Here is a 24,288-nt window from a genome sequence, read left to right as displayed (position 1 = left end):
CGTTTGACCCCAATTAACACCATGGTGACATTTTGAGGGGTTCACTTGACCTCATTTGACCCCTGTGTCCTCGTTTGACCCCTGTGTCCTCATTTGACCCCACAGTGACGTTTTCAGGGATTCACTTGAACTCAGTTGACCCCTGTGTCCTCATTTGACCCCACAATGATGTCTCTGAGGGGTTCACTTGACCTCAAGTGACCCCGTGTCCTCATTTGACCCCAATTAACCTCATTTGACACCACAGTGAAGTTTTGAGGGGTTCACTCGACCTCATTTGACCCTTGTGTCCTCATTTGACCCCCGTGTCCTCGTTTGACCCCAATTAACACCATGGTGACATTTTGAGGGGTTCGCTTCACCTCAGTTGACCCTTGTGCCCTCATTTGACTCCCCCATGTCCTCATTTGACCCCAATTTTCCTCATTTGACCCCACAGTGAAGTTTTGAGGGCTTCACTCAACCTGTTGCCCCTGTGTCCTCATTTGACCCCCATGTCCTCCTTTGCCCCCAATGATCCTCCTCTGATCCCACAGTGCCATCTCTGAGGGCATTCACTCGACCTCAGTCGACCGCGGTGTGAGGTGTTCGGGGGTTCCCCTGACCCCATCTGACCTGCGTGACCTTCTGTGGTCCCAGGTGCCGGCAGTTGCCCCCGCCTGGCCCAGGGCACAGCTGGGCCAGCCTCTCCCCGTTTGTGGCCCTTTCCCTTCCTGCTCTGGCGCTGGGGGGCGCTGCGGGTGGCTGACAGCGTCAGACCCTCCCTGGGGCTGGTCCTGTCACCCCCTCGCACGGGCCCCCCCAGTCTCACAAACTCCATCAGGGCACGCTGGGCTCCAGCGGCCTCTCACAGCCTGCACAGCATCCATCGGACCACACGGTAGTAAAGTGTGTCATACTACCTACATATCTGTAATTTTGGCTTTATTATGTATAATTTCTATTTCATATATACATTCTATAGTAACATCTATAATTCTAAAAATGTTATGCAATAATTATAAAAGCCTTTTAGAGTGCATAGAAGTACTAACAGAGGCTGTGAGAGCAGCGTGGGAGTGATGCTTCAGGAGGTACGAGAGCCCAGCAGAGGCTGCAGAAGGAGGTTCCTGTGGCCTCCCCCAGACTGCTCCTGTGTGGCAACAAACCCGGTAACGTCCTTCTCAGACTCTAATGGGGCCTGATGGGTTACAGACTCTATTAATTGATTCCATTAGTATACGTTAGCTCTATCAATAAACTTGTTAGTATAAACTCTGTATAAATCTTTCCTGCCCCCTGTTCGTTAGTATTTGCGAAATGAATTTGAATTTAAGAGAGAACTGAGATAACAGTTAAATAGCTACAAAGTCAGCCGCAGTCTGCAGGAGATCCAGGAGACGAACTGAACATCTCCGACTTGGGCACCCTGAACAAGGTGACAGACCAGCTTGAGCGGGACATTCCCTTTGCAGCACTCACAGAACCAACACAACACAGACCATATGCTACAACAAAGGAAATTTTATTTAAAAATAAAACTTTGTTTTGTTTTCTTTTTACTGACACGGGTGAATGAAATCCCAAACAAAGAAGCTCTTAGTGGGCAGCATACAAGAATGGAAACAATTAATAAATAACATTAGTATAACCTCTAAACATTAACAATGCATTTGCAAACAAAATGAGGACTTTAAACCAAGTGAACCTTAAAGCTCAGCTACTCTCTGTAAGAATATTTACCTTCTGTTTTTCCTTATTCTTTACAGATCTGAAAGGATTAAATACTGCTATTATATTTTTATATTAATGACACTATTATACTTTTTTAAAATATTTTGTGAAAATCTCAACATTTTTAACACTGATATTATACAAATTGGTATTTGTCATTCAAGAGAAAGAACTACTGTTCCTCCCCCACTGGGAATTTCAAAAAAGATTTCTATTAGGAACTTTAAAAATAAGTGTCCTTATTCCCCACTAATTTTTAAAGTGGCACCTTTAAGAAAGTGCCCTGGGAGTTGCATTTTTTCTTGCTCAACTGAAAAAAACATTTACAGTAATGACCCTGCCTCAGGATTAGCTACAGTAATGTAATGGGTCTAGTGCAGGAAGCAACATGCTGTACTGGGAGCCTGGCTGGCTCCCCCACGGCGAGGGCTCGCCAAGGGCAGGCAGGAAAGCTGCGCAGAGCGAAAGCAAGTCCGCTGGTTCCCCGCAGAGACACTCCACGCCTCAAGCTGCAGCACCTGTGACACACACGCAAGGGCAGCGCAGCAGACAGGTTTTCCCACAGCCCTGGCAGGATACGTCTCATTGCAGAGTCCCATTCAGCTACGGTGGCACCGACCACACGAAGTCAGCCCGACACCCTCTTCAGAACAGACGAGACCCGCCTGCTTTCCACAGCTACCTGCTGCTCGCTGCGCACACGCTTCCCGCCCAACTCTGGCCGTACAAAGTGTTTTCGGCTTGCTTTGTGTCCAGGGTTGACAGGTAGGGGGAAACCAGCATTTTTAATGAGGAGAACTCTTATTTTGTTACAAGCAAAACCAATCCTGTCCTACAATTCTACTGTCTTCACACCAAGCTTAGTACAGCACCAGGCAGACAAGTCACTGTTAGTAACGGGTAAAGTAGGAAACCTCCACAGTTGAAATGCTACAGAACACAGTGTCATAGTTGACGTGACAATTGCCCATCTTTCTTGCCCCTTCCTTCTACCCCTTTCAAAGCAGTCTCACGCTCAAAGGCATCTTTACAGCTTGTCTAGTTCGGGCTCTTCCTTTAAACAGAGGGATGGATACTCAGATCCAGCCTAGTGATGCAGCATTCCCTTAAGAAAGGCACTAGACATTTGGGTTGGGTTTGTTTCTCTTTTTAAAGTAGCATCATAAAGTTAACTTCTTAATAGAGATCAAGAGGTAAAGGGAAAAAAGAGAAATCAATCTTCGGCTTACCTTTCTCTGAAAGAACAACAAGAAAAACACACTGTACAGTGCCTGGATTGACTTCACAGAGCACAGCCATAAGACATGGTCAGGACTCTGCTGCACTTCAGTGGTACTAGCAAATGCTTACATGTCTAAGGAAGAAAAGCCAAGACTTAAGTTTCTTAAATCAGTTTGAGACACAGTGCACAGAAAGGACACATGCAGAAAAATTAGTGATACATGCCACAAAGATTGCTCTCTCTAATCTCTAATACCTGGAACAATACCCAGAGGAACGTCTCTCAGCAGATAAACCCCGAAGACAGGCCTGCAACAGCTCTGCTGGGCATGATTTAATTGAACATTGCAACAAGCCTGTAATAAAGGGCTTGCATGGGACAGGGCATCAGTACTCTGATCACACACACTGTGCAAGACAAGAGTTAAGGCTTTCTAGCTGGACTTGGCTCTGACACAGCCTTGGCAGTGGCAAGAGTCACACGCCACACTTGAACACACTTGCGCTGAGTTTACACAGCAAGTCAGAAACAAAGTGGCTCCAAACCCAACACGGAGCTAGTGGCAGCACTGGAGAGAATATGAAAAGGAGAGAAAAAAAATCATAGTGCTCCCTCGCAGAAGGGTTTTTACCTGGTTCTCCAGGACGAAGCCAGGGGATAAGTCCCATACGCTAGGACTGGTTGCTCAGGCTCACAAGCGTAAGATGCAGATCTACTGAGAGAACAACCAGAGCTGCCCCTCACTCCTGCCCCTGCAGCACCAGCACTGGGTTTGCTTTTCTCGAAGCTCCCACAGGCAGCCTGACCAAGGCTGCCATGCATAAACTGGCAGAGCACTTCACACAGAAAGAGCAGGACTGGCTCACTACACCGCTGACTGCTGCACATGTGGGCAGAACAACAGCTCTTCTGCCCTGAATGCAATATGCACTGACATCCCCTTCTCTGCAACTCAGCACCCCGACCAAGGCCGGCTCCTGCTCTTGGCTGTGCCTGACCTCTCTCGGCACCACTGCAGAGCACCGTGCCCACTGACATAAATCTCATCGGTGTGCTGCACTGGCACGTTTCAGCCCTGGCCCCACAACAGCAACGGTGGTGATGGCCTGCAAGTATTGCAGGAGATCTCATGGTTTCAGAGAACATCTTCTTTACTACAGAAAGGAGGGGAGTAAAGAGAGATAGTCCATGCTTTTAAACTGCCTGGAACCCATGGCGTCGATTTAGAAAGCTGTAGACTTAGAGAGAAACCCATACTTTACAGAAAACAAACATTTTATGCTTAGTTCCCTTTGCTAATACTTGCTAAGTCCTCTCCGCCAACTGCGAGCTCTTTCTCTGAGATCTGGGCCCAGCTACGAGATTCTTTAAAAGGCTAAACTGCATCCAACTGCCATAATCACTCCAACAATATTTCAAGTTGCAACCCCTTGCCTAGTGACTACTGCTGCCCTTAGAGAGATGCAGATAATGCTGGACATGCTTCAAAAGGCTAACAGTGTACACAGAGCACTTGTTCGTCTGTCAGGCCATGATCTGTGCATCCCTACTCGATTTAAACCGTCTCAAAAGGAACCACACGTCTCTCGCACATCAAGCAGATACGAACAGAGTTAAGTAACTGAGTATGCAAGTCAGTTTTTTTCAAAGTAACAGCTGAGTACTGACTTTTAAAGCCACGTGATCGTTTTACAAATACAGAAGTTTCCCAGATCTGTTTTAACACAAGCTCTGGCAACACCTTAGAGTAATGGAAATGGAGAAAAAGAGACCCCATGTTGTTTTGATAGCCATGCAGAGAACTGCTGCATTTCTTTTACTGCAAAGCAGGTAAGATACCAGCGAATACATCAGCTGCATCTACCAATTCCACAAAACAGCCTGGCACAAAGACAGCTGGCTCCTGCAAAAGCTCTCTGAAGGAGATGATGGAATGTGTGTGAAGGCCACTAGTCTGCAACAGCCACCATGCAATTAAGATAAATAAAACATCATATTTACCAGGTGCAACATTCCTAGAGAAAGAGCACATGGGAGTGTCCAGTGACGGCTGCCCGAGCCCAGCAGGGCCACAATCAAGTCTGAGCATCGAAGCACAAAATGCTCAAGGCTAAAAAAGGAGAAGCAGCAGCCAGTTCTTTGCTCTCACTCAAATTCTTCCCACCCTCTCCCACCCCTCAAAAACACGCAAAACTTTCAGGACATCTAGCTGCCCGGAATCTGGTGCTGCCAGTGCTGCCGGCAAGAGGACATATAGGAGGAATCCAACTCCCAGCACTGTCAAGACCAAAATGTCTGACAGAAGCTAGTCACGCGATCTCCAGGCAAAAAGGGAGGACTTGAATCGTAAGCAACAAATGCTATTATTACAGGCGAGAGGGAAACACCATGGCAAACAGGAAGCAATCGAAAGATTCTTCCAAGGTCTCCTATTTATTCCCAGCAGAAAGTGACCTCCCAGCTGCTCTAAAAAGCCTGAGCCAGACACATAGCAGCGAACAGATCCAAACCTAGTACCATGAACCACAGGACACACCACACTGACCTCGAGACTTTGTTTCTCAGAGCATTCACTTAGAATTCACAGCACAAACACTCCCCCCAGCCTCCAGGGCATCAGCTCGGGGATCCCTTGTTGCGATACCTTTCTCTACCAACACCCTGGAAATAAATCTGTTCTCTCAAACAAGAGGTAGGGGTAAAGGACTCCAAGACATACACTGTATAAAACACCATTCTGCTCCATTTCATCCCACTGCTTTGAAATCTGGAACCACAAAAACCTGATAACTGATTCTCTTAAGAGGCAGGACTGACCTCAGCACGAAGTCTCTAAAGGAACCCCTTCCCCTTTGGTGCATAGCTGGGCTATGGCTGCCCAGGCAGTTGGTCCACAGAAGTTGTAGGTGTGGAGGTAATGTGCTATGTGGCCACATGCGCAGGGGAGGAAATGGAAACAAACTCCCGGAGAATATTCTTGGCCATTTCAATATTGTTATGTGCAATGACCAGTGCTTTCTGAATGTCCTGATATGAGTAGCCTTGGCTCATTAGATTCTCGATCTCACTGGAGAGTTGCAGTGACGCACTGGTCCCGCTGCTGGCTCCGCCTGTTTGGCAGCTCCCTGCTTTCCGCTCAGAATTTATTCTCCGTGGTAGCGGCTTTGGCGGCCTTTCTGGAACTTGAGAGCCATCTGAAAAACCTGGAAGGAGAAACAAATGCATCACTTCAAAAAAGGACATGTGATTCTCGCTTGGAACAAAGCAGGAATGCCATTAGACTGATAAATGGCACTTCAAAAACATGCCACTGAAAGCTACTCCACTTTCCCCAACCAGCCTATCCTCTCACACAACAGGATGGATTAGTTCAGCTTCCCCTCTCATCTGCAAAAACAGCTATGGAGTTTTTTTCTTAGGGGGCCCCATCAGGCTAATTTATTAAGATAAGACCATGTAAATAAAAAAAACTGACCAGGGATGCATGTGTGTGTGTGAGCAGAGCTCAGATATCAGCCTTAGAACAAGAAGCAGAGACCTGCTGGGAAAAAATGACATAGAGAATACGCAACTTTACCAAACATCCCATTTCCGTCTCGAATCTGACAGCAATCCCCAGTTTAACTGTCCAGATGCTGATCTCTCCTCACGGAACTTTGTCCGCATTGCAGCATGCTGAGGGAGTGTATGCACAAAACCAGATCTATCAGTTACAACTCATCCACCACAATTGCTCCAGCAACTGAATTACGTTCTCTGAAGGTCTGCTGCTCTTGCTCTGCCAGCCCACCAGCAGGCCAGGGCCATCTACAAGAGCTCCTGCTGAAGCTCACCCTCTCTAATGGCTGGCAGCTATGGCAGATCAGTATGCTCAGCCTGTTCTGCCTTTCCTCTCAGTCATTCAGATGTGTTACTTGTCAGTAGACACATCACGCACTACTCCTGGGAAGAAAAAATAGCCAATACACCAAACAAGACACCAAACACTCCAAGGACCTAGCTAATGCCTCGGAGAAAAACCACATTGCTTAATGTGTTAATCCAACATCTGAATTTTTGAGTACTAACCTCCCGTATCATTGCAGAAAGCACTTTTTCCTACTTTGAAAATCACAGGAAACTTTTCTGCATGAGTATCTGACACCACCTTAAAGAAAGTTTTACTTGTCTTCTGGAGAAACCCCTCAAGGCACTCAAGATAGAGTCTTCTGGCAGCAGAACTGGTGCCATAAGACCATAAGACTAAGAATGTCCAACCAATCCCTTTTTAAGAGTGGGCACTGCAGCACTGGTCAGAAATGAAGCAGTCATTGTGGAGCCCTTCTGAAAAACTCGTACCGAAAGCACTGAGATAGAGAAGGCTCTTCAGGAAACAAATTCATTGAAGCTTTCTCACCAACCACAATGCAGTTCAACTCCCTCATCTTCAAAGTACAAGCTTCTTGTACATAAAAAGCTCTTTGTACGTTTGAGAAAAAGGACTACCCACTTCTCTCCCCCAAATTGTCTTTTGAATTAGCTGTTTCAGCTTGAACTGGACCAAATTTCAGAGACCATGGGTCAATTTGAGAGGACAACTACAGTATTTTTGGTAAATGATTAAGAAACTAAACTGTAGGGCACAACGCATGAGAACATAAATCTGCCAAAATGTATCCCATGCTAGTCAGGCTTGCTTAACACCAGGCTTCAGCAGCAGACAATACCCAGTGTCTCAGAAAACTGAATATGCTTCCCAGAGCAGTAACAATCAGCATTTCCACAGCATTTTTCATTAGCAGATCTCCTAAAACTATGAAGCAGGACAATAGCGTTGTTATTTCAGGGCTGTAGAGACAAAGAAGCGTCAATGATTAAGCTCAGTACTCTGTCTGGGAGGAGGACATGAGCTCCCTCTGTCCCTTCTTATCCCTGTCGGCCACATGCTACAGACACAGTGACAGACTTAAGAAGTGAGGCGGGGAGCAGGGAGGAGTGGCAAAAGCTAATAAACTTCTCTGCACCAGTGAACTCTTCTCTGTGCTGAAGAAGGGCAAGCTCAGGGAAGGGGAAGTGGTGAAGCAGGTGAACAGAAGACTCACTAGGGCAAGTGGTGCTGGAGGCCCCCAACAGGAAGAGTTTCAGAGCTTTCTTTAGAGCTGCTGGACAGTTGTAGGGAATAAGTCAAGTATTATTCAGAAAGGCTCTTGGAGAGGTGAGGCTTTTAGTTTTTCCCTCGAATAACGTGCCTTGCAGCCAGGACAAGATGTCCTCTACTCCCCAGGGACAAAAAGCTGACCTTGCTGAGCCACTAGGTCCCTGCTCCAAGGAAGCGACAGCATCCAACAGTACACTTGTGCCATCTGCTGGCAACGACGGCAGCCGAGACAGAGACAGCCAGACAGAAGCTGTGCAAGGCCCGCCATCTTATCGTCACCTGGAGCAGTGATCAGCAGTAACATTCTGCAGTTCTCTTTTATGCCCTGGTACAAAAGGTATGCCACGCCCTGTAGGGAACCGTGGCTTAAGAAACATCCTTTAAGCTGAGGAAAGGTTTTCCGAACTGTGATTTAAGTATTATTTGCTAGCTCAGTGATTAAATGACCAAGGCAGTGCATTCCAAGTTGCAAACCAAACTGAACCTAAGAACCTGTGTAATTCTGCCTTGAAATCTGATTTTACAGCTTACATACAAAACCTTGAGCAAGTGACAGAAGTTTCAAACATGCATAGCAAGCCATCAGTACCCCTAAAAGATGAAGAGTACGGGTGTTCTCTAACCTGTTACAGGGTCATTTTCCAAAGACATTCGGCTGAAGGCAGGTGTGGCATTGGAGATATCAGACAGTGTGCGACGAGCAATAGCAACTGGTAGCGGTGGTTTGGGGATATCGTAGCCATCTTCCTCATTTTCTGACTCTTCAGGGCCGTTGCTGGCAGTGGCTGCTGCCAGATCCCCTTCATCTAGAATAAGAGGCACATGCTGAGCTCTGGGACTGAAGAGAGCCTCTCTCAAGGCAGACTCTGTTCCCCTCTAGTCCACAAACACTGACAGGCCACACAGCTAAGGTTTTGCTGCCAAAACCCCACATTCAATGGAAGCTCTTTCCAGAAGGTAGTATTAGATTAAAAATACTTATAATAGATGTGGGCTGACAACTGCTGCCTAGGAAAAAAGATAATCTTCAAAACAGCAATTTTTTTAACAACTGTTGAGCATTTTTATAGTACATTCCAACTAGGCCTCTCAACAACATCCCCACATGCAGTCTGTGGTACACAGACCCAGACGTTTCCACATACATTCTAGCTATTTTAACAGCGAAAGCAAATAACATTTAGTTTAGCCTAAGATGCTGTTTCAACTGCGACTGGGATCAATTCACCGTACCCCAGTTTCTCAGTTGCTTTTTTAGCACACCTACTCACCAGAAGTGTTGACAGTCTCGAAAGCAGAGGATGCTGCTTGGGAGTGAATGTTGTACATTGCTTCATACGTACAGCCATCCGTCTGCTGGTCGCAGTCTAAAACTCTGAGGGAGAGAACACATATGTCCCTTCAGACAAGTGACAGTGGTCAACCACCACCACCTAGTCCCTGTGACTGAGATTCTGCACAGATCCCTGCTTCAAAGTGAAGTCACCGCTGTTCTGTGAAAGAGTGTTTGTTCCAGAAAATCTCTAGAAATGTATATATTGCAACAGAGCATATCAGCTTAAAAGAGTTTAATCGATACCACCAGAACCCAAACTTTTAATAGAATTTTGAATTTCAGTTGCTGCTGCTCTCAAAAGGTTACCAGCAGAAACAGGGGGGAGTGGTTATCTGACTCCTTTAATACTGTGTAAGGATTCTGCAAAAGAGCCGTAGTCGCATTTCATTTACAGTAAGCTACGTTAGTCTAGATTCTGCTGAACATCTCTGAGGGATTTCAGCAAACTGAGCAAGCAAAATCTCCATCCTAGCGAACAAATATGCTTTCCCAGAGCTGTGAGGAGGAAGCACAGTACATACAAACACAATCTCACCGTAAACTCTGAGTCATTTCCAAAGGCATTTTGATCTCTGGTTTTTGTACAGCAGGACCTGGAGGCACCACAGGCAGAGAAGATGGTGACATGTATTCAGTGTCTTCATCGCTTTCAGACTGTTCCCCAGGAGGCAGTTTTGGTACAGGCAGTGGTCTGGAGGCAGAAGAAACAAGATATAAACATTAGAAAAACATTTACACCAAATCTAATTAATATCAAAGTGGCCTTTAATCCACAGCAGAAGTAACAAGGAGCCATCTTATAGTGATTCTGTCTAAAGAAATAACCTGGCTTTCTGGATTCTCAGTAGTCCAGCTACAAGGTCACACTGGCACAAAGTCATTATGCAAAAGGAAGCTGACAATATCATACACATTATACAAAACCTACTTCACACAAAGACCAACTCAGAAGTGAATTCATAAAAGAGCTAATAGCAACTGTAGCCTGTTTCCTATAGCCACAGCCAAGGGTAACTACCAGCACTACCCACAGATCTTTGGGATGCTGATTTCATCTACTTTCTCCAGGTTGTGTATTTTGATTCTGTCAGAGATTAAAACTAAGGCTGACAGAGTAGTGTCAAATTCTGTCCCTGACATCAGCATGGAGAGCACCCTATGATTACTATTCTGTAAGTTACAAAAGAGCACTTTTGCTAGAAAACAACACACCTGGCAGCTAAGGAATAGATCGCATTGGCAGATGAAGAGGGTTTAATCTTGGGGTGTTCACACTCTGGGGTTGTTGGTGGACCACTGTTCAAGCTCTGAAAGAAAAAAAATCCAAACTGGGAATCAGAAACACTACATATAGCAGGGCAGTTGCAAAGCTGTCAGCCAGTCACTCAACACATCCTCTGGGGAAATGAAGCATCTTCATTTGTTCCAAAGCATTTACCGACACCTTAGAAATCCAGTCGTTCTATGACAGTTTTCCCTCAGTGAGGGCACAAGTAGGGTTTTTCTCCTGTGGTCAACTGACCGTTTACACAAAAACTGCTGGAATTTTGTACCTTTTGAGACTCCAATGGCTTTGGCAAATTCAGCTGAAAATAGGCCAAAAGGCCAAAACGTGGGACAAGAGGAAAAGGATAGAGACAAGCACACACATACAGAGACAGAACGACAACTGGGCAAGTGTCATTTTCTTAGACAATCTGGCTAGAAATGTACTTGCTTTCAATTTTAGAAAGCTGGAGGTTTTAAAAGGAAAAATTAGAGGAATGGAATCAAAGAAAGCAAAACTGCCTGGGATTTCTTTTAGAGAACAATATGTTGGACTACTAAATTACACATCATGACATTGGCAATAGTAACAGATCCAAATTTAACTCAGATTTTATTGTGTTAAACTAACCATAGCTACTGTGTATACGTTTTACAGGACTGAAAACTGAGACGAGTAAATTACACTTTTGCAGCATACCAGCTCCCAATACAAAACATTCTTCTCAGTTTTTCAAAATTGAAAGGTGAACAGTGACCATGAAATCGTGGCTCATGACTGCTCACACTGGGATTTCAGCCTTGCTCCCAAGAGACACAAAAGCCCTTCCCTAAGAAGTCCTCCCATTACTCTCCCTTGCCGAGCACTCACCAGTTCCCTTCCATCTCTCCCGTGGCACAAGATCGCCCTAGTCAGATATAAACTATGAGAAGAGGACACCTTGGAAGATTTAATTCCTCACAGATTACCTCCATCTCCGATAGGCCTACTCACCACTGGGTTGTCCAGGCTGAGCGTGCTCCCAAGCCGATGGCTGTCAGCCCTGGAGTCCATCTGAGAGGGCAAGGAAAAGGGAAGCGAGTGCCTGTTTGACAGTTCTCTCCCAGCCCAAGGGTCACCAGGGCTAAGAGCTACAGATGGGGCTTTGGGAATGGGCCTGGATGGCCACAGATCCGCCTGACGGTTGGAGGGCACAGGGGGTGGTTTGTCTCTCGAAGGACAATCTCCTGGTGTGCAGGGCAGAGGACGTCTCTGCGGTCGACTTTCAGTCCCAATGGAATGTGGCCTGTCCGGAGGTGGTGGTGGCGGGAGATCTCTGAGCGTGGGTGGGATTGGCAAAGGTTTATCCTTGTGAAGAGTACCAGGTGCAGCCTGGAAAGCAGAAGAATGTAAAATATTGCTTAACAAAGGTAGTCTAGCCACAAAAATAAAAAGGAGGGAGGCAGGTGGCAGAAGGGTGAGTTTTGGGTTTTGCTTTATCTATTTCTACAAGAAATTATCTCAAAGGATGTGGAGATAACTCTCCACGTGTCCACAAGTTAACCTTCCAGAGGTACCTTCTCTACAGGCTTGAAGAGATAGCACGGTAACTACATGCAGCTACAGCTAGGGCACTAAACACCCCAGATTTTTCTTGAAGAAAAAACCCAAAAGCTTACAGCAGCATTAGATTGGATTCCAAACAAGGGATAGCCATCATGTATAAAAAAGATTCAATTGTGGGTTATTTATACAAGTTAACATTCATCTGTCAGCACTGAATATTCATAGAAATGGATATTTTCTTCTGTCTGAATTTTCAAACATAATTTCATTACTTCATCCAAACCAGCTGAAGAATTGCTGCCATGTCTCAACAGCCAATGACCAAATACCATCAAGATCACACTGCTGCCTTCTGCTAGTCCATCAGAAAACCAGTTAATCTCTCCCAGTCACACATATGTCATTCCTTCCTTAGTTTTCTATCTGAAAAAATTGCTTGATGGAAGAATTTGTGAAGAAAAGTTGGGACAGAAATATGACACCTTCCCACATCTAGCCTGCTAGCTAGAACAAAACAAAAGTCCATAAAGGCGGCTCCAAAGGGCACAGGCAGCAGTGGCTGAGGCTGAAAACCAGTGAAGATAGGTAATAACAACAACAGTAACTTGGTAGTTCAACAGGAGGACCACCAGTCACCCTAAGTGTAGAAAAGACAGGCCCTTTAAACAGCAAGAAGGGACTGTCCTAGCATGGATTCCAGAGGGTAGCACTTGTTTTCAGGACAGACTGGGCTTTTGTGGGGAATGGAAGGAAAGTGGCCTGACAGGACTACAGAAAAGGAAGAAGAAAGTCTGGTGTGAAAGTACTTAGGGATATCACAGGGAACACGCAGTGTTCACCAGAATGCTCTTCTTCTTGCCTGCCCCACCAAAACCACAGCTGAAGGGGCAAACAGGGTGTTTGACCTTTGAAGAGGTCCCAGGACTGGAAGCCCCAGGCGGATTGGACACTCGCTGCTGCAAGAGATCCAGTCGCGGCGGCACAGGAGGAAGCGTGGCCTGTGGAGCTACTGAGAATGGAGAAGGAGGACGCTCAACCTGAAAAAGAAAAGAATGGGAAAATCAACAAATGACAAAATCCAGAAGAACTCCTTTTCTCTAGAGAGGCTTTCACGCTCTCTGACTTGTACTGGCTTCAATATTGCTGCTGTGTTACATTACTACGTCACTATATTAGTAACAATCATACACCAGTAAACGAAGGCAATTTCACAGCACAACTTGCAGCAAGCCTTGAAGATCACCAGTGGTCTTAGCTGTGGCACACAACTAAAAATGCACACTTAGCAATGGCACAATAAAAGACAAACTGGTTTGCAGGAGTACCAAACCTGCCTTACTGGGCCCTCAGCAAAAGCAACCTTTTTTTTTTTTTCCGACACTAGAGGGCATACTGTGCTGCAAAACCTACTTACTGCAGGCACCACTGTGCAAACTACCTCGACTACAGTGTCATGGCTGTTCCAGCAGTCACTAGTGTGCACTAAACCCTCCATTTTTGTCCCTGGAAAGCTGTTTTTCCACTTCACAGATCAGAACAGTGCCTGTTCTTCTGTTTTTCATACAGTTTATTTCACAAGCAAGGCTTTGAAAAGCTTTAGGCAGGTTTGAACTCCCTAATGCCAACAGAGTACTAGCCTACTGCAAACCATGGCAGGATGTCACACTGAGGAAACTGCTTTGCTTCCCCAAGCTACGTATACAAAAACTACCTCCAGGAATAAGGTTTACTGTTTAGTACACTATTTTACAGGGTTGAAGCTAAAGAGAAATACGACCATAAGTAAACCAGTGTAGAGAGTCTTTCTGACCAGGAAAGGCAGCTTATTTTAGTGAATTCAACCATTAAAAATTAGCCAAATTCAAACACACTTCCCTATGCAGTAAAACACCAGATGTGCGAGAGCAGCAACAAGCTTTTAGAAAAAAACATGCAGGGATCCATAAAGAACGCCTGTCTTGTACACATCTCCTGGAAGGAAGTAGCACTAATAGCAGAGAGTTATCACAGCTTTATTATACAAATTTATCAGACACCATATAAAAAGATGACAGTCAAATTGACTTCCTCAGCAAAATAGCCTGCCCTCTACCCAGCCAGTCATCAGGACCTTGTGAAGACGGTGTCTGGCTGGCTGTATTCATCACTGGGGAAAATGGATGAATTTTTGCTGATATGGGTGAACTATGGCTAATAAAAGCGGCATTGCTAAGCATGCAGAGAAGTGTTATAAACCTAGATCTTACATTCCAATAGGTCAAGCCAGCCTTTTCACCTTTCTAAGGATTCTTTCAAGACAACACACAAAAGATCAAAGATTTCAAAGTGTGATCAACACCGCTTAATAGAACTGACAGTTTGAACTGAACTGACAAAACTGAACCTAAACCCCTGCTTTCCATCCTGAGTAAAACCTTTTCTGTTATAAGGCCTGACAACCCTCCCATGCACAAATCACTAAGACCACAGAAAACTGATGGAGAACATTCAGTCCTTGTACATATTGCCACATTTACTACCACATGCTCTGGTGAGCTTACTTTGGTACCAGCGAGTTCTTTCATCATGAAGAGGGAATCATCAGCTCTGTCGTCATCATCATCATCATAATTGGGTGAGGGAGTTCCTTCTGCCCCTTGCCGTGCTAACCCTCCTCCTCCTCTGGGGTCGAATGGGTCTACTACAATTGGCTCCGTGCCTTTGATTTCACAGCGGCAAAATGGACAACCCTGGCCTTCTGATTCCTTCAGGGAAGAGAAGAAATCTGTTACCACAGCCACTCTGATGCAGAAATTAAACACACAGTTAATATACAAAGAGGTTTAAAATTGCTTTCAACTAAGAGGAAGACAGAAAGGCAAACTGGGCTACAAATATGGAGTATTTTCTCTCTGAAGTAGAAACACAGCTTCTTAGCAAGTCCTCGCACTTCTTGCCTATTCCCAGCTTAAGAGCTCAGGCATCTCATCAGCTTCGCCCCGCGCTGGTGAAGCTGGTACTGATGCACTGCTGTTACTGAACTATGAGCTTATGTCCCCAGTTGTGCTATCTTATCTCCATACCTGAAGGAAACTGAATAGTTTTGAGAAGAGAATATACCGCTCCTGTGAAAGACCAATGAGCTTCACTCAGGGAGATTAACAAGAGGCAATGCCTCACCTGCCACGCAGTGAGACAGGACGTGCACATCAGATGGCCACATGGTTCAATCTTCACATCCTTGTCATTTTCAGCACATATTTTACACAGCTGAAACGTGGAGCCCATCTCACAGTACAATTCATATTGTTCCTTGGGGAAAGACAGACAGACATGGTTGATAACTGTACAATAACAAGCATCCTTAGTCATAGCTACAAGGAACTCAACACAAGATTTGCAGGGGAAAAAAAAAATTCCGAACACAGTGCAAAGGAGAACAGAAGTCTGCAAAGATTTCACTATAATTTTACGTACTAGATACATCTGTCAGGCTCTGAAAAAAGTGGACTTCAAGTTATCCCAGATTTTCATTTAGGTGTCCCAAGGACAGCCTAGGAAAGCAAGGCTCAGGACATGTTGAATGGCACAAAAGCATGAATATTTGACAGAACATTCTAAAAAAAAAAAATCATCTTAAAATCTGTCAGCCCTGCATTTATCTAACCTTTGCAGTCTCTTCTCCCCATCCCTACAATTCAAAGATTTCTGCAACTCCTGTAAAATACAATACATCAGCCTTAAAAACAAGTCTTGGGGATACCAAATATGAGAATTGTATCAACAGCTAAGGAGGCTAGAAATTAGGAAGAAAGCTAGCAAGTTTGGCATAGAATGGCATAGAATACTCTGCTCACCTGTGTAACTTTAATGTGGTCCTGAGGTGTGGGCTCACACAAGCCAGTCAAGTCAGGATTCTGATTCCGGCCATCGGGAAATAAATAACTGTAAGCAGTTGGGGAAAAAAAAGATCTCTCTCTATGTGCATATACACATGTGCATACACACACACGCACACACATATAAGGTTTGTTTTGGGGATGGTAGAGGAAAGAAAGGATGAGGGTGAGAAGTGAGGGGTGGGAATTCAAGGTATTCTGAACTCAAAAGAAGTTTTGGAAGAATTTTACTATCGGACAAAAACCAAACATGTCATTCTTAAAAATAAAAAGAAGCTTGTTTTCCCTCCTGGCAGCAATTTTTATTTTAAACAGGATGTAACAGGATCTTAAATCATCCTATAGTGAAACTGCAATATCCAGAGTAAGAAAACTGGCGCCATAATATCAGTTGCAGTGGCTCAAATTAAGGACTCGACTGGAAAAGAATCTATGACAAGGCAAACTCTGACGCACACTTATCGTCGGCGGCTGCAAAGGACAGTATAGCTCTCCAGTGCAAAAAACAGCCATCTGAGCATTCTCGAGTGTCAGAACAGTTAAGCATATGAATTACTCCACTGACATCAACGGGACTATTCACATGATTGAACTGTTTTGCTGAATCAAGGTCTAAATAAAAGGGAAGAGCTCAGCGATATCCAAAAGGGGCTCAGTGATGTCAACAGTGATTGCTTGACCTCTGCAACATGCCTCCTCTCCTGTGAAGTAGATAATGTGTGATGAACCCAGAGGGTATGTTTTCCCATTCAACTGACTTTAAGACCTCACCACAGGATTAAGATTTATAAAACAAACAGTGAAAAAGGGCAAGAAACTTAATTTTGATAAAGTTACTTACAAGCCTTCCCTGAAGCCATCAATCAGTGCTTGAAAAAGAGGTTTGTTGTGGGGGATTGTCTGAAGAATGTTCCCATCTGCAGTGACATAGCCAATGGCCCACTGACCGAGTCGTGTACAACTCAATCGGAAAATATAACTAAAAACACACAAAGGAAAGGAAACTTCAGTTTGGACAGAAACAGACAGAAAAGATTAAATGTCAAGTAGGCAGCCTTTGTCTGGCTCTATCAAGACAGCAAATAAAAACGGGTAGGAATAACCTGATGGTTCCTCAATTTACCCCCAGGAAGATCAAAGGATAACCCTGCAATCTGATACGAAGTGAGAAAAGCATCCAAGCACTGGCCTCCAGGTGAAATTAAACCCAAGGTGAAATTAAACCCAGAATCCAGAGCACGAAAAGTTAGCATCCTTAAAACCATTCGTTTCAAATCGACTTTAAAAAACCCCAACAAACAACAAAACCAACAATCAGACTACACAAGGTTTCCATTTTTAAAACCAGCACAGAACTAACCACATAGTAACAACCTCCAGGAATGAACGCTTGGCCCTTCCTGCATAAAGAGAAATCTGTTAGCCCTGTTGCACTGGGCCAAGTTCTACCCACAACATTAGGTAGCCCAAAACTGCTCAGGTCCACGGCCCCCCCAGAAGCACGTGTTGCCTCCCACAGCCTCTGAAGTGTGCTCAGCCTGCAGCATTACCTTGCAGCCTGCTCTGCCTACCACGCTGCTTTCTGCCAGAGCAAATACTGGTCAGGTGCTTGGCCTGTCTGGAGTTGGCTTCACATGTACACACTGCTTCTGGGGGCTGCAACCCGTTCAGCTCCCCTGGTTTTATGCATATACATCAGAACGTAATGGGACAGATAGATACATTCCCTTATTCACGGTCCTGAACAGTCCACCATTTAGGCTCACTCTGGCAGGGTCTGCCTCTGCATTCTGCTCATGCCTGAGGGAGCTGTTGTGACAACTGGGGGAGTGGGCAGGAGCAAAATCACCACACGGAGGATAATCTCCAAATACAGGGCTAGCTAGGGTTTTTCACAGTTTACATTTCCGAGGAAGGAGGACAAAAGCAAAATAAAACCAATCTCCTCAGACAGAGCAGTAATCAGAGATGTTAGCAAGAACGATCACAAAAGCCACTGCTGTCAAGCACTAACCTGCCAGGTTTGTGAATGAATTTCTGAAGCCGGGCTTTCACCTCATCATACGTTAGGAATGCCATATAACCAGGATGAGTCACCGCTAGGCTATTCCAGTTCCTGAGCAAAGACGACCATGGCTATAGAAACAACAAAGAAATATATTAACCACGCACTTCTAAAAGGGATCAACACATACAGTATTCCTTAATCAAATGGATCAGTTCTTCAGTTAAAGAAGCAGGTTTCTTATCCACCATGAAGCCAGCAGAGGAACTAGAAGTCACATTCTCATACAGCAGCCCTAGCATTTGAGTTTCCTTCACTGGTGATAAAAACATCACCTAAGCCAGACCTTAATCAAAAGTCCTTTAATAAACGCTAAGGGAGAAGCCACTGAGGTCACAAAAAGACAGCTCAAGAACAGCTGCCAATTTATACTGCTTCTGCAGAGAAAATGACTCATTCCTGAGATAGGGATAAAGACAGGAGTTTAATAAGATTATGCACAGAACCAGAAACCATGACTAGTCTGATCTCTAATTCCCACTTCCTATAGGGCCTCAGGAAAGTGACCTCCCCTCTCTGTCTCAGTTTCACTGTGCTTGTGACTGTTCCTTAACCACCTCACCTCACTTGGGTGTGGCAAAGATTACTGGCTAGTCCAAGATTTGAACAAATAAACCAGCACATACATGTTAAATATTCCTTAACATGATGCACAAAAAATCATTACAATCGTTCGAAAGCTCTCAATCCCAAGAAGAGCTTGGCTGTCTAAATCTCATCCAATTTTTCCAAATTTCTCAATTTGTCTAAAAGAAGATATTAGCTCTCCCTAAGAACTTTGCACCTCTTGGAAATTGCAGCAACTCGTAACTTGCTCTTTATGTACTATAGTTGGAAAAAGTACTGAATGAGATCAGCTACATTGCAACACCGAACATGGGAATTTTTCATCTAGACATATCTTAATTACAACCCACCCTATCACATGGGAAAAGGCAAGTCAGAGCCAAAGAAGTAAGTGTTTGTTCTTGTAAACAGCCAATTGCACCATCAGAAGCTGTGTTTTTGAGTTTAGCACTATTAAAGACTGTGGGTTAGAATTTTACCTATTATTAGTATCACTTCAGTAATATAGGTATTTCTCATGCACAGAACACAGACATGTCCACAACATTCTGGCTGTGTCAGATCAAAAGCTAGGAAGCCCAAATTTCCACGCTCATGCTCCATCCTGAACAACCACCCCACCCGCTCCCCCCCCCCGCCCTCCACCTCCTCCGGAAAATAGATCTGACAAGAAAGAAAAGGACAAGGAAAGACAGAGTGATAAACTAAGCTTCACATTTCCTGGCTTACAGAAGTTGTGTCAGAACGTCAGTCTAAAAGCGACCTTTGAAAGGGAAAAACTGATTCATGAGAGGATACTGAATGTACCTTACAGCTGCAGTATATATTTAGACAATTTTTATTTCTACAACCAGAAGTATCACACACACAATATAGGGTCCTAAGTATTACTAGAGCAGTTTATGGGATGAAGGGCAAGACGACCAAATCCCTTACAGAATAAATAATGTCATTTTAGTGTGTAAAATATAGTTTGTCCTGGGAAAAGAGTCTAACCGGAAGCACCGAGACACATTCCAAGTGATACACGTTCCTCAATTCTTACCTGAAAAAGTCGTGTGAAAATATCAAATTCAAATACTGAAATGTAGTCATTGCACGTCAAGTCAATCGTTGACTTCAGAGCCATGGCTTCCAGCCCTGAACTGATTGGATGCACTTCATGCAAGGCCTGACGGAAGCTCTTCCAAGGAACGATAGTCCTGGGGAAAACCAAACCATCTGTAAATGTGGTATGCCTGAAGACCACCACCATGTACATACCTTACACATTTTTTGGGGTGAGTATTCACCTCACGATAATGGAAGAGAGGAAAATCAAAATTAGCCACAAGAGATTTATTCATGTTATGCAAGGACAGGATTTCTTGGTATTGCAGGAAATTAGCAGTCAAATGAACTTCAGACAATTTTCTCTGCATATGCAAAATTTTGGAATCTGAAGTCCAGCTCTGCTTTCTCCTTTCCCTTTTTCTGCAGCCTTATCATGTCAAAGCTTGTATGTACCCTGGGCTGTATACAACACCATCGCTTGAAAAGAATTTCATAATGTCGCAGCTGGTAGAGAAGGAGTTAACAATAAGTCTTTTAGTACAGGTCTAGATAGTTAAAAAAAAGCTGCAAACAATTCTCTAAAGAAGGATTAACTGGAGAAGTAAGATAATCAGAAGCCAAAACAGAGGCTCCTGTTTAAAGGAGTATTTTCCTTCTTTTAAAATACCGAGTGGAACAGAAACATAGAAAGAACATGCCCAGCTTCAGACAACCGTGTTATTCATGAGTAAATATATTATTGCTTTTTGTTCTGACAGCTACTAATTAAACTTTTTATGTGAAGTACCTTAGTTAGAAAGCAGTACCCAATTCCATTAACTCTAATCCTCAAACCTTGCTACGGACACCTCTGCAGTTCATTTAGTCAGTGTTTTATTAGATACAAAAATTAAAACTGATGTTTCAACAGTTTGCACGCAAATATACATTGCACTTCACTTTCTCCTTCATTCTATCTTAACAAAGCCATTAGGCAAATTGACAAAAGTTCAGAGAAGCCAGAAGAAAGGTGACTTAAGTGATTGGAAAGACTAATTGGAAGGAAAATTAAAATAATTTAATATAATAGCTTAGCTAAAGGACAACTAATATTGGGGGCATGCTAACCTCTGGAAGAGGAAAGCAGATTATTTTGCACAGTTTGTGGAGCTTACATACAAATTAAGGAATTAAGTAGAGGAAAATTTAAGCCGAATAATCAAGGGAAACTCTGTGACAGTACAAGAGTCTCCAAGGGAAAGTGGGGAAAGACCCATCACTTGACACATTTAAAACGAGACAGGACAAAGAACTGGGAAATACAGTGTAGGAACAACCCTGCATCTCACCCCAGAGAGTGGACCAAATGACTAGTAGGTCTCTCCCCTCATTCATTTTTAACCTGACAAAGACCTTTCTGAACTGCAAAACAGAATTTTAAAAAATACAGTGCTGTGTGCAATTTGTTCCCTCATCTCTGGTTTGAAGCATAGTTAGAAACTTACTTTTCACCAAAAGCCTTTCTCCAAAATTCTGCAGCATCTGCCTTGGTGATCCGGAACGTGTCTCCTTGGAAAAGGCCATTTGGGAAAATACCTTTGAGTTCTGCCAGCATATGGCTGAATATCAGGGACAACTTTGTCAGGTTACGCCTACAAAGGACCACAAAACCAAAAGTTTCTTTTAGAAAAGACAGATGTGGTTTAGCACTCTGAACAAAACAGAAATCGTACCTATTGCAATTCAAGAAGTATCCCAGCCTAGAAAACTCTTATTTGGGACCACCTTTCAAGCTTTACCCAGCATTCAGAACACATCCATCGCACGGTACTTATCAGCAAGGTCAAGACATCTTCCACATGACTAACTTTGCATAATCTCTTTGAGGTGGGCAGGTTCTTTCCAAGGCAACCCCCCCCCAAGGAAATACATCCCCAGAAAATGTCCAAAACCAATATTCCGACCTTACCTATTAAGTAACAGCATAACCAGAGCCAAAACCTCATCAGACTCCTTTGCTCTTGGGTCTGAAAAGTCCTTAAGAGAGCACATAAAACTACAACGGCCCTAGACCATGTAAGCTGAATGTCTTTCCAAGTCTCCAGAGGGTCCCAACACAGCAGATTCACTCAGAGATCGTCTAGCCAATAATACCAGGCCCAGCTCCCAAGGGAAGGTCAAAACACCTGCACGTTTTTTCTAAAATGGTCATAACTTACATGCAAAAGCTTGATGGTCAAGGTGCTCAACCATATTGTGTTGAGTAATTATCCAACTTGCATTACAAATTAGTAGCCCAAGTACCTTCTCTACCTGATAACATTCGTGTATCAGGAGTGCTCTAGTCTCTCAGGGTTTCTAAACTGGAGAGGGAAAGTTGGAGAAGAAGAGAAAAGATATTCTCTGTTTTGGATTTAGTCAACGTGCAAAAGATTTCCAGAAACAGAAGACAGGAGGACTTCAGCCCAGCAGAGAGGACACAGCAGCACAAGGAGCATTTTGGGTTACATGCTTCACAAGAAAGTAGCACTGGATTGGCATCAAATTCCAGCAGTACAAACTGCAGCCCAGGACTGCTTTTTCCCTCCTTGTAGTCTTAGTGACTATATTAAGGAGGTAAGCTCTATGCTGTAACTGTGCGATGCAGAAATAGAGTTAGCTTGGGTACCTTAAAGCATCAGTGCCTGGAGCAGTACAGGAATATCAAAGTAACAGTATTCCTACTTAGGAGTTAAACAGTAGCATTATTACACACTAGAGAGGTCGTGTTCTACTCATAGATGAAAAAAAAAAAAATCTATTCACTAGTGGCACCTCTTTCTCTCATTCCTTTATCCAAATAAAGGATGACTCTCTTCTCCTCCACTCCATTACATTCTCCAGATGCTAGGAAAATGGAGTTCCTGAAAAGAGACAAGGATATTTCTAGGCCAGAGGCTTTTTTTCACTCCCACATCACATGCTTGAAGGTAAAAGAAGGAACTAGTATCATGTGGGAAAGGACAACTTCTAAGTTATGCCCAACTGACCAGAGCTGGTCAGAAGACTACATCAACCACCAAGGCACTGCACAGACTCAGTTATGACACTGAGCAACAAGTTATTTTGCGGACTGCAAAACACTGAACTATTTAGAGAGGGGCTAGAAGCATCCCCAGTCACACAGTATTTTCTTAATGCCTTGTTTTCCAAGCTCCCTCACTAAGGATGCTATTACCGTAGCGTGCATCTCCCTGAAGACAGCTGTGTTTGGCAGCAAACTACACTCGCCCCGGGTTTCAGCCCTTCACTAATTTCTAGTATTCTGGTTGGATTGTTTCCAATTACTTAATCTTGGACATTTTTCAGATACCACTTGCTCCAGCCATGCTATTCCTAGCTGAAGTACTTACCCTGTTAATCTGCCTGATTGCAGAACTGACTCCAGCTAAAGGAGATAGGTTTTGCTGCTTTTGCAGAAGCCTTTAGGCTTTCTGCAAAAATTCTCTGGACATTTAGGCTTGGGTGTTCTAGCTTCATGTCATACTTTTTAAGAGTCTAAACTCAACTGCAGGTGACCTACTTTACTTGACATATATTCTACCATTTACTCAGCTGCACATGAGCCCTTTAGCCATGATACAGTCCGGGTAGACTAGAAGGTATACAGGACTCAAAACTATGAATCTTCTTTGACACTAGTTCTCCTCTCTTACCCTTATTTATTCAACTACATTTTAATTTGTGCCTCAGCAATGAAAGCTGCTCAAAGGGTTTATAGAAGGTGCCAGCTACACAGCAAGGGATTCTGGCTTTTGTCATTTCATACACATCCAATAACAACAGGTGCTCAAGATTAACATAAGTAAAACCACCCAGATGCTCTTCTATAGGCTGCTCTATTCAGCAGCTCTCTACTGGATGCATTACACATTCAAACTGTATATTTTAAAGCAGTTATATGATTTGGTTGTTTGCTTCTATAAACAGACTGAAAAGCTTTGTTGTTCACCATCTTTGTCTGTTAACTGGCCTCCATAGAGAGGGGCTGTCAGAAAGTCCCCTTGCCCTGCTGCTGTATCACAATTTCCAGTCAGCCTGCTTGTGCAGTTCTGTTATACCTTTGGAGTGCTACTGGAATTCCTCACCTTCTGCTATTAGAAAGGTTTATAGAGCATGTCTTTAAAAAAAAACCTATACAGGATACCGCATGTAGAAAAAACTAAGCTGTATCAGAACAGCAAAGTAATGGCTTCCTATGGGATCACAGTCACATTTATGAAGCTCGGTGGCTCAGGACCTAGATGTGTGGATACACGAAGAAGCTGCAGTAGTACAAAGCATTACCTTATCAGAAGCATCTGTTTATTTATCTCCCCACCTCCTTGTCCCGTATAATGTTAAGTAATTCAAAATTGCATGTTCCTCTTTCCAGCAGCAGATAAACGACTTGCCATTTACCAGGGAAAGGTTCAGATTCTGAGGCACAGCCACTGGCTAATCCTACAGAAAAGATGATTTAATTGTACACTCACACCCCAGCTCCC

At 44.0% G+C, this 24,288-nt stretch overlaps 1 protein-coding gene across 2 annotated transcripts in view; it reads right to left on the bottom strand.

Annotated features, from left to right (window-relative positions):
- Window positions 1-1,485: 1,485 nt before the first annotated feature.
- CBL (Cbl proto-oncogene) overlaps window positions 1,486-24,288 on the bottom strand; it is a 44,304-nt gene continuing 21,501 nt past the window's right edge. For both annotated transcript variants that reach the window (XM_074851243.1, XM_074851244.1), the window contains 14 exons: window positions 21,268-21,414; window positions 19,776-19,932; window positions 18,113-18,234; window positions 16,940-17,077; window positions 16,057-16,144; window positions 15,380-15,511; window positions 14,761-14,964; window positions 13,126-13,257; window positions 11,669-12,046; window positions 10,621-10,715; window positions 9,944-10,099; window positions 9,344-9,447; window positions 8,696-8,878; window positions 1,486-6,138 (listed from right to left, as the gene is read on the bottom strand). In XM_074851243.1, the coding sequence (XP_074707344.1) occupies window positions 5,858-6,138; window positions 8,696-8,878; window positions 9,344-9,447; window positions 9,944-10,099; window positions 10,621-10,715; window positions 11,669-12,046; window positions 13,126-13,257; window positions 14,761-14,964; window positions 15,380-15,511; window positions 16,057-16,144; window positions 16,940-17,077; window positions 18,113-18,234; window positions 19,776-19,932; window positions 21,268-21,414 (2,317 nt within the window). In that variant the 3' untranslated portion in view covers window positions 1,486-5,857. The remainder of the gene's footprint in view (window positions 6,139-8,695; window positions 8,879-9,343; window positions 9,448-9,943; window positions 10,100-10,620; window positions 10,716-11,668; window positions 12,047-13,125; window positions 13,258-14,760; window positions 14,965-15,379; window positions 15,512-16,056; window positions 16,145-16,939; window positions 17,078-18,112; window positions 18,235-19,775; window positions 19,933-21,267; window positions 21,415-24,288) is intronic.

This window comes from Strix uralensis, chromosome 26 (genome assembly GCF_047716275.1).
Source record: "Strix uralensis isolate ZFMK-TIS-50842 chromosome 26, bStrUra1, whole genome shotgun sequence".
Taxonomy (NCBI): domain Eukaryota; kingdom Metazoa; phylum Chordata; class Aves; order Strigiformes; family Strigidae; genus Strix; species Strix uralensis.
This window is presented reverse-complemented; position numbering and strand designations above follow the sequence as displayed.